General features: G+C 34.8%; 1 protein-coding gene across 1 annotated transcript; it reads right to left on the bottom strand.

Annotated features, from left to right (window-relative positions):
• Window positions 1-1,665: 1,665 nt before the first annotated feature.
• LOC106468094 (serine/threonine-protein kinase pim-1-like) lies at window positions 1,666-6,691 on the bottom strand. The gene is made up of 6 exons (XM_013928498.2): window positions 6,491-6,691; window positions 5,944-6,047; window positions 5,591-5,638; window positions 4,600-4,963; window positions 2,673-2,849; window positions 1,666-2,550 (listed from the first exon to the last, which is right to left on the bottom strand). The coding sequence occupies exons 1-6, from the start codon at window positions 6,573-6,575 to the stop codon at window positions 2,357-2,359; spliced, it is 972 nt and encodes a 323-aa protein (XP_013783952.1). The 5' UTR covers window positions 6,576-6,691; the 3' UTR covers window positions 1,666-2,356.
• Between the last annotated feature and the right edge of the window lie 4,747 nt (window positions 6,692-11,438).

The raw sequence follows: 11,438 nt of genomic DNA, 5'->3' as shown, positions 1-11,438 counted from the left end.
GCCTGAGAAGCTTGTTTATTTAAAGTTTCACTGTCCGAAAAGCTTGTTTATTTAGTTTCACTGCCTGAGAAGCTTGTTTATTTAAAGTTTCACTGTCCGAGAAGCTTGTTTATTTAAAGTTTCACTGTCTGATAAGTTTCTTTATTTAAAGTTTCACTGTCTGATAAGCTTCTTTATTTAGTTTCACTGTCTAAGAAGCTTGTTTATTTAAAGTTTGACTGTCTGAGAAGCTTGTTTATTTAGTTTCACTGTCTGAAAAGCTTGTTTATTTAGTTTCACTGCCTGAGAAGCTTGTTTATTTAAAGTTTCACTGTCTGAGAAGCTTGTTTATTTAAAGTTTCACTGTCTGATAAGCTTCTTTATTTAAAGTTTCACTTCTTAAGAAGTTTGTTTAGAGACATCATAGTCTAATGAGTTTGTTTAGACTTCATGGATCTTATGACCCGAGCTTTTATATGGTATTACAATTCGATGAGTTCACTTTAAAAGACGCAATAAACAAAGGAGCTTGTGTGGCATTATGGTGTACAATAAGTCATTTATAAACATCATTCCATAATGCCACACAAGCTCCTGTACAATAAGTCATTTATAAACATCATGGAGCTTGTGTGGCATTATGGTGTACAATAAGTCATTTATAAACATCATGGAGCTTGTGTGGCATTATGGTGTAAGGAATCATTTATAAACATCATGGAGCTTGTGTGGCATTATGGTGTAAGGAATAATTTATAAACATCATGGAGCTTGTGTGGCATTATGGAGTAAGAAGTCATTTATAAACATCATGATCTGAGGATCGTTGTTTTTTACATCATGATCTGAGGAGGTTAATTACAGAAATAACCCGAGGATTTTGGTTTATAGAATATATTATACAAGTTGTTTGTTTAGACGGTTTTGAATAGCTTACATAGATCTGAATTTAACAGTTCGTGAAGACCAACAAGCTCAAGAATGTTTGTTACCAATGATTTCTCAACGACTCGCTGTCTTAAGATCTAAAACTTCCAACTGCTAATGAATTGTGTTCACACGTATTTTCAGTCTTAATTTTTATACTTGGAAAATATGATTTTTGAAATTTAGGTAAACCGCAATCTGTTACGACTTCCTTCCCTTCATAAAAAATCTTTATGGCAAAGTTACTAAGGATGTCCGCCGCCGTCCCTAATTGTGAACTACTGACCAGAGGGAAGGCATCCAATCAACAGCACCCTACCACCCACGCTAAGGGACGGACTATCATTCTTATAACGGACTCACAGCTTAAAGTTTGGGGAATAATTTGTGGTATCGCACAAATTCGAACGCAGCTACGAAATCCACAGCTCTACCACAGGGCCGCGCTCCTAATATATACCTTTAAACCAATGAATCTACCTCTCGTGCTAACCAACATATTATTGGATTAAGTATATTTACAACCTCGCTACTGGTGTTACGTAACGAAATGTTTGTCTTGTGATAGTCGATCAAAAACCAAATTATACGAAGCTGGTTATATTATCTAAAAAAAAAATTACTCGTGTACTATCGATTTGATATAATAACAACAACACAGTTTAAATCCAAGAAGTTTTTATAAAAAATATCTTGTAATAATTCACAAAATATTCACAGGATCACTGGCCTAATATTTAAACAAGTTTAGGTTTAAAGAAAAAACAAATCAAAGTGATTATTAAACGGAACAAAAAAAAAAAAAAACTGGTCAATTACAACTCGAGATTTTGAAACTAATTTCAAGGAACAAACACCCATTGTTCAAATAACTTAAGAAGCGAATATACAGATGTATCGCGAGCATAACTTATGATAAACCAACCTATTTACAATCCACACAAAATAAATATCTCCAGTTAACTAATTAAGTTAATGAACCGCACACTTAAATAAACTTAAAACTTTAACCCTAATAAAAAATATGTTGTGCTCTGTTTTTTAAACTGATGCCGGTAAACTTTTGGGCTTTTTTTTTTTACATAGAAAAACAAAAGACTTATACAAACTTGTGTATTTCTTATATAAAGTATTTACATTGCATTGATTGGCCAGGGCCATTTTTTTCCCCAAAACTGTCATCAGGAATGCTACGTGTGAAAACTGGCAGGTTAATAAAATAATTTCTCTCTTTCTCTCTCTCACTGACTTGGAGATAAAACAAACAATACAGCTGAACAAGTAACGAACACTAGATCTTGCACTGCGGTACAGAAAGGAACACCCCCCGCAGACCGACAATGGGGGGGGGGGGATGATGAAGTGACTTATTGTGAACGCGTGGGATTGTTCTGTCCATCACAACTGTATCTAGGAACCAAGCACCTTTCAAGACTAACGGACCGTCCAATCAAATGCTATCGTGGCTAGAAGTAGAAGCCTGATCGAGAGAGTGCTGGTCGACAGAGTTACGTCTCACGGGGATCTCGGATGACGTAACGCTCCCCAGCTCGGCGGACATCCAAGGATGTTCCAAGATCTCTTCCAGGGATGGACGATCACACGGACGTAGAGACAGGCATTTTCTGATGAGGTCTTGGCAATCTGCGCGTAACAGAATCAGGAATTAGATATTGATAATGGCACCTTTAAAAACGGGTTTGTCCACAATATACCTTTCACGGTATCTGTACACTTCAATACAAACTTAACAAGACGTAACTCACCCTGTGATAATCTCCTACGGAAAGAAATCTCCGCCCTCAGAATCTGTTCGTCATGTTGAAACGGTATGTCGCCACATACCATGTCATATAACAAAATTCCTAACGACCAGACTGTGGCACTGGTCCCATAGTAACGGTTACTACCGATCCATTCTGGTGGACTGTACACACGGGTACCTAGAGTAAAAAAAATATATTAAAAAAATCGTGTATGTTGTGACGTAATGTTTCACAATTTGCAACAAACCAGAAATAAAAAGTTAACCTACGCTGAGATGGGGAGGGGGGGGGGTAATTTTTCAGAAGAAAACAAAAGTCAGTCTTTCATAAATACACGTAAGATTAATTAATATCATGCACGTACTTGTGAGTGAAGTTTAAAGCAGAAAGCACAGGTAACAACGTCTGACCTGACCCATTTTATAAACACCGCCGCCTCCAAGGGCTAACTGAACCGCAAACATCGTCAGCGTTCTTTTAGTCTCGGCAGTAAAGGAATGTAAAGGCCTCAAGTCAAGCAAGTCGACTCAAATAGGTTGAGTGACCAGTTCTTTGGGAATTGCAGGTGTACATACGCCGAGACAACGACCCCCTCGGGAAGTACACCACACAGGCACAAGTTCCTATTCCCCAGCGTGTAAAAACTAACCAGTCTGCTCACGTGTTTCGTGTGTATACACGTATTACTACATATTGATCGCGACGAAGCGCCATCAAGTTTCGGCGCGGGAAAGAGAAATGGAACGTACCGTGTGAAAATATCGATCTCCAACGCAACACTAGACAGCCCAGTTCGTAGGTTCTGGCACGGAGCCAAGAACATCAGCATTTAACGTTGTAGTTGAGAAAATGGCAGAAAAAAAGTATTACGAAAATTACCGAGCGACCTTGCCGGACAAGGTCATTTTCCACAACTTTAAAATAACTTATCAAAATGTCCCAACGGACTAACAACCCACGAAACAATGCACTGTTTAGCAGTAGTAATTCGGACGTAAAGACGTAGATTCAGAAGAAAAACACTCGTATTTCTGTATTAATGTAGATTAAAATATTATTAAAATATATATAATTAAAATTAACAGCTATTTAAACTTTTTTTTTCAATTTACGTATTTTTATAGTTAATAAGCAATAATCTTTAAATTTGAAACAGATACAAGTCGTGCCTTTCAGCCACACCCATGCTCTGTCTACACGTTTACGATATACTCCATAAAAGGTCAAAGTTCTACGACTAAGTACACACTCAGAATTTGTGGGAGTGCTCCCTCCCCTCTACTCACGAGTTTATCAATAGATTCTCGTAGTTAAAATATTTGCCACAAGGCGGACTAGCACTTCGTCTGTTAATGGAAAAGTTGAATATATTTCGAATACATATATATATATATTAAAGTAGAAACCATGAGATACTTCTCTTTTAACACAGCTTATTTATTTCATATTAACCTCTTGTACTATAAAAAAAATGAGCCCCTGATTTTTACGTTATCTCAATACTTATTGTAGGTTGTTTTTAAAAACTCGTTAATTTTCCATTATCAGCCGAGATAACTGACCACTTCCAAACAATGCTTCCAACTACTCATGTTTTACTTGGTGTGCAACTTTCTTAAGATTATCTTTTAATTCTACAGGTTTAAATGAATGGGGCATTCATTCATAATTTCTCTAAACCTTTAGTCAAATTAGAAAAAACAACAAAGAAACTAGGCCTACCAGTTAGTACGTGGCATCATAACACTTAACCCTTAATATTCAATGAAACGTTAAACTAACAATGGATAAAGTAGTACTTTTAGAGAAGTAAAAAGGAAGAAAAAATGTTCCCTCTCGTCTGCAAACCCACTCAACAGTGTTATCATTTTACCTAGTATTGCATCTCTACAATACACACTACGTAGCTTTATAAGTCCATTCTTACCATCAAAGTCGGTATAAACGGTTTCTTTCAGGTACGTCCCAGATCCGAAATCGATCAGTTTTAAAGAAAAGTTATTTAGGTCAACGAGGATGTTCTCGTCTTTAATGTCACGATGAATGACATACGCGTCATGACACGCCATCACGGTCTCGACGACCTGCCGAAAAAACAGGCGGGTCAATTTTTCGTCTAGAACACCTCGCTCGGTGATAAAGTCGAACAAATCTTGTACAGTCTCGGGTTTTTCCATTACAATGATAAATGAATCAGGCCTTTCATACCAATCCAACAATCGTATAACGCCCGGAACGCTACTCACTCTTCGTAGCAGGCAGACTTCAATAGGCACACGGTGTCCGTTAGTCTAGGTGAAAAAAAGGAAAACAAAAAAAGCATTAGGCCACACGAAAATATTCAACTCATTTTTATGATTTAAATAAAACGAGAATATTCAAGATTCTTTACCCGAAGAAAAAAAAAAGAAGGGCTAAACCCAATAGAATAAGAACCTCATGAATGAAACGCCCTTAGTAAACGTTTCTGGTACATTATTTGTTTTCAGGTTTCACGAAGTTAGACCAACATCGTAAAATCCCTATGTCGTGCATTTTTCAAACTAACATCCCACAGACGAGATGATATATTCAAGAAATCTTATTTTATTTTTAACTTCTGTAAGAAATAAGTATGATATTTGATTTTAAAACAAGCACGTTTGTATTGTGCAACAACATTTTACTGAACAGATGTTTAACTGTAACCTACAGATACGATACGATGTGCTATACATTGATATATCTTAATAATAACACTACAAAACTATGGAGTACAAACATATTCATGTCTCTCTAGCATCTTTACACTATTAAAAGAACACAACCGATGGAAAGTCACTTAATAAATTCACTAAGCAGGGGCTAATTCATGGCTATTAAATACAAGTCAAAGACTAATTTACAAATAAATTAAAATGAAGATCAGCGCCACCCACCTGTCCCCAGTCCGTTACTTTTTCTTTTGGTATATGTTTGATTGCAACCTAGAATAAAATAGTAAATCTATTTTAACACTTCACTTTATCAAACTAATACTTCGAATTTTCTTCAGTATTTACATTTCGTCACTTCACTTAAGAAATTAGAGCTTCAAATTACACAATTTGTAGTATCAAACTTAAAGAACCAACCAACTGAAGTTATTAAACTTCAAGATAAATGTAAAAGGTCTTTCAGTTTCATGCAACTGAAACCTTTACTAAAAAAACATCACTTCTTAAAATAATAAGATATTAAACATTTTAAGTTAATTTTAAAACATACTTTAGTTATCAACTCTTAAGCTTACCTGGGCATTATCTCTTAGTCGTATTCCCGCGTAAACCGTTCCGAATCCACCCTTTCCAAGTAAAGTACCAATACGATAAGCTTTCTCGAACGGTTCTTGACGAACTTCGAAAAAACAAAACCAAATTATACCCTAAAGACTATATTAATTAAAGGCAGTCTTTAATCGTAAATACGCGTTTTTAATTTTGCTTATAAATTCATAATTTAGTTTTTTATTATTTTGCTAAGTCTGCTCATTTGTATAAAAAAACTCGAACCACGGCAAGAATACTGTATATTTTACGTAATGTTTGGAACTGAAAATCATATTATTATTAAAAGTACGGGATAGCACTAACATACGAGATAAATTAAACAGTAACAGGTTAAAATATTTCATTACATAAGATAATACGACAGTTGAAAAATGCTCAACTTCGCAAGGTAACGTCAGTAATTAGGCTACACAGTTACATGATTTACAGCGTATGGTTTTCAACGTGGCGACTGACTGCGGCAGGATGTAGACTTAAAAACAAACAAACAACAACAAAGTTCATACTTACTAGATCGTTCCTTTTCTGCAACAGTTTGTGAATATGACCCAGAAGAGAACACTCCCGATAAAGTAGAAATTTTTCGAGAAAACATCGTTAATATCCAAACTGAAGCTTAAGCGTAAATAGTAGGCCTACTATTACTACTACAACTTCACACGTTCCACTCACACTACCAATACTCCCATCCACCGATTACTACGGTATGAGAACTGTAGTAGATTGCCATAAAATAAGAGAACGGTACAGAAAAGTATTCCTCCGCTTTGCGCGCATATCAGACACATTTTTCATATGATTTATTTTTTACATTAATCGTTAGTTGAATTTCAGCAGCTCAAATTAAATAATTATATTTATATCATTAGCTATTTTTCTATCATTATTAATCCAAGTCAAAATTATAAAGCTAATTTAATAAAAACAAATGGAGCTATTTTCTGTTATCTTAGACAGTGTCTGGCCGTTCAAGCTTGCATGTTAGTGGCTGGCTGGTGAGATAAAGTAAAGCAGTCTGTACGCGCCAAAACCTCTCCAATGACGGAAGAAATTACTTTTGGGAGAAACATTTCTGCTGAGTGTGGTATTTTAAAACAAGCTTAGGTTACGTCTTAGGGTCAAATAAATTTGTACACAATGCTTTTAAGTTTATATATACGTATACATATTCTTCTTGTTATTCACACAATTGTTTATTTCGTCATAATTTTTAATTTATTTAAGAATGCTTTTATTTTTTTACGAGCGTAATAACACATTGAATAAATAACTTAATGTAGACAATAGCTAAATCTTCCATATTCAGCAGAAACCAATGTTCGTTCGTGTAAAAAGATTTAATCATTTAGGTATGAATGTACAAAATATTATAGAACTATGAACATCACTATAAAATATTTCAATATGATTAAGTTTTTCTATGTTTTGGAAAAAGTAAATATTGATTATTATAATAAGGTAATTAATCCTTTGTAACTAAATGCGATGTTATGAAGTAGAATAAATAGTTATTTAAAATGTAGTAATTAAATGATAAGCAAAAACACAAAAATGAATATTTTTTATCAGATTTTAATATTAACTCTGAAGACTATTTACATATACAAATTGAAATATCATGCAATATACATATCCTATTATATAGTGCAAAGAAGGAAGCATAAACGAAGGAAGAAAAAAAAAAGGTCTGATTATATAATCATTAGGCCAACTTTAGCAATTGTTTCCAAGGGCTCGATCACGGTTTTAAAACATGAGTCGTTTAATTCTGTGTTTTAATCCCCCAAAAATGATACGAACAGATAACAAATCAATACCGGAATAAACGATTATAACTTTTAGACTTTATCAGTAAATTTCTTACCAGACCTGGCATGGTCTGGTGGTTAGGGCGCTCGAATCTCAAATTGCGGGTTCGAAATGCCCTCAATTCGCCATTTAGGGGTGGTGTCAGGGCCAGTCTTCTCCCCCCCCCCTCCATTGTAAACATTATTGGTTAATACAAAATATCCGAGCGGGTGACCTCAAAACTAAGTGGGATTTTAAGGTCGAATAAAAAAATAAATAACTTTCTTATCAGAGTAGATGGTTTTCGATAACCTGGCGAGTGAACGATGCTTTATGAATTTTTAACGAGTTAGATGAGATAAGTATATCTAAGACAGTGATCATATTTCGGCCATAACTTGTTTAGGCCTAAAATACAAATACTACGGAATTGTGATTTGGATACTGTATACTTACAATATGTTTTTTAAAGTGTTATGGTGATCGTAAAAAGTGGAACTGCAAAAGTGAATATTTTTTAACTATTTTTATTAATTTAATGAATCATCAACTTAATTTCTCAAGAATTCAGTGAGTCATCTATTACTCTAAAATAAATCCAGTAGACTCCCACTTCCCAGCATTTGGCGTTAAGAGTGGAACCATCGGTTAAAACTTTATACAGATGGGAGAAGTGACATCGAAATAAAGAAATGTTTGGAAATCTTTCAACGGTGACATGAATAAACAAACAGAAATTCAGAAGAGCGTAACAGAAAAATAAAAGAGTGTGTTAAGGAAGCTGACAGGAAAACTTAAGATCGTAACCAGGAAATTTACCATAAGTACTAGGTAAAGGTTTTTTTTTTTTTTTTTGTCATGGCTCGAGAATGAACCCGAAATGTCTTGTACGCCAAGCAAGGGCTCTACCAAGTAAACGTTAGAGCTTATATAGATTTATACTTCAGTACAAAGCTACACAATGGGCTATCTGTGCTCTGCCCACCACGGGTATCAAAACCCGGTTTCTAGCGTTGTAAGTCCGCAGACATACCGCTGTGTCACTGGATGGCTTTTAATTAATTCTTTTACTCCAAGAAATCCATACTTTTGTTCCAAAATGTTTTAATTTGCCATGTTTGTCAGTGACACATCTTTCGCTGGAAATCACAAGAAAAAGGGAGTGAAAAGGCTTAGCTTTTAGGTAACACTCATAGCTATTAAAAGAAGACACGTGTAAAAAATAAGCTTATTATTAAAATTCTTTATCTAGAATAAAGTGATTTCTCATTTAACGCATTAATACATATTTAGGGTTAGCTCGATTTGTAACCAGAGATGATGCATATGATCTGAAGACGTAGAAAAAGAAACGTTTGTTCTCTGTAACTGTAACAGTGGTAGGAAAGTAAACGTACACTAGGTGACCTTTGCTTCCGAAACTCATCACTGTTGTAATTATATGATAGCAAGGAGAGGTTAAGGTCATCTTATGGCTATTCTTGAGTGATACTGATGATACAATGTGAAGCAGAGATCAATGGCTGAATATCAATACGTAAACTAAATGAATTTAAATGCATACTAAAAATAATTTATATAAATCTCGATCTATTATTCGGCTAACAAACTGCCAATGAATCATACTGGTTTCATAGTAACCCAGGACAGGGGCTAACGGGCTGGGTGGACAAGACTAGGCTTCTTATAGTGGAGGAGTACGTAATACTTGTGTGATGTTTTGAGTTGTAAACCCATATATATATATATATATAGATTTTATGAATACGTTACACTGGTGCTACTATTTTTTTATTTTTCTGAATTATTTAACAGATAGTTTGTTTAAAATACTAAAATACATGTGAAGCTCAATCTGTCGTTCGATTCACCACAACATCATAGAATTTAAACAGATGTCACAGAGAACAGCAAGATACAGTTACTCAAAAACTGGTCTATTCATCTGTAGATTAACTGGCGTGAAATAAACACAGTTCTTATGTATTTATATTTATAATACCGAAGAAAAGTAACTAAGTGGCGAAACTAGTACAATCAGAGAATGTTTTCTTTAACAGAGATATTAAGACATGGGAATTGAGACAGTAATTTGAACAAAGATCCTAGCGGCCAAATAGTTACAAGATTTACAACAATAGAATAAAATACAGCGGCCAAATAGTTACAAGATTTACAACAATAGAATAAAATACAGTGGACAAATAGTTACAAGATTTACAACAATAGAATAAAATACAGTGGACAAATAGTTACAAGATTTACAACAATAGAATAAAATACAGCGGACAAATAGTTACAAGATTTACAACAATAGAATAAAATACAGCGGCCAAATAGTTACAAGATTTACAACAATAGAATAAAATAAATACATTTTGCATTGAAAGAGAGTAAGTAAGGTATTGCCTTACACGTGAAGCGTGCTTCTTTTCTAGACCTTTATAAAGACAGTAATTTACTACACGTATAACTATAGTCAAGAAGACACGTTATACCATATCACAATCCCCCAGTGGTACAGCGGCATGTCTGCGGAGTTACAACGCTAGAAACCGGGTTTCGATACCCGTGGTGGGCAGAGACAGATAGCCCATTGTGATGCTTTGTGCTTAACTACAAACAAATAAACCATATCATAAAGTTATTTAGAACTACAAAAGTTTATCCTAGCTGGCCTGATGAGCACTGGCATTGGCGGAAAGCCTCGTCGGCACTGACTGTGGCAGGTGTAGAGTTGTTGCCTGCTCCGGGAACAGTAAGACTAGTCTGATAGTTCGCCAGTTCTCGTGAATGATAGTAAAGACGAGTCGAATAAAACAATAAATATAAAATAAATAATGCTGTTTTATTAATTTGTAAATGGCTTACATAAAAAATCACAATGATTACAATTCACCTGCTTAATTTAGGCTCAGCGGTAAGTTTGTGGACGTTAAAATCGGGTTTCGATACTCGCGATGGGCAAACCACAGATAGCCCATTGTGTAGCTTTGTGCTTAATAACAAATAAGCAAACAAAACTTAATCAGGTTCGCACCATAAAAGTTGTTGTTCATGAAAATTGATGATTTATATAACGCCTAGAACAGCACCATGCCTGACGAGCCTTGGTATTATACGAACGGTCTCGACGGCACTGGATATGGTAGATGTTTTGTGGTTGACATATTATAACTTATTCTCCTCCGCTTTCACTCATGGGTTATTAGAATCGTTTTTTAAAACTGCATTAACTCCAGAGTGTAAGATTATACTTGAATTATTAGAGCGACGAAGGACACAAAGTTGCTAAAAAAAAAAGAGAAAGTTTTAGTTTCGTAATGAATAATCCGAAAAAGCAAAACCAAAAAAACAAAAACGGAAAGCTTAATATGCTTACGCCGGCACTTCTGGAATGCACTACGTACAAAATGTATTCCCTAAGAAAGACAAAACGTTTAAGTAACAAAGGTAATAGGTACTCACTCAGTGATGAACATTTTACGGTTCATTTTAAATAATAACAGGTGCAAAGTGTTTTTTTTTTTGTAAAATTAATTATCATACTTCACTTTGCCCGACTATTCATAAAATAATATATATATTTATATACTGTGCTTTGGAAATACATATTTGGGCCCGGCATGGCCAGGTGGCTAGGGCGTTCGACTTGTAATTTGAGAGTCGT

This window comes from Limulus polyphemus, unplaced genomic scaffold, assembly GCF_000517525.1.
Source record: "Limulus polyphemus unplaced genomic scaffold, Limulus_polyphemus-2.1.2 Scaffold2870, whole genome shotgun sequence".
Lineage (NCBI taxonomy): Eukaryota > Metazoa > Arthropoda > Merostomata > Xiphosura > Limulidae > Limulus > Limulus polyphemus.
This window is presented reverse-complemented; position numbering and strand designations above follow the sequence as displayed.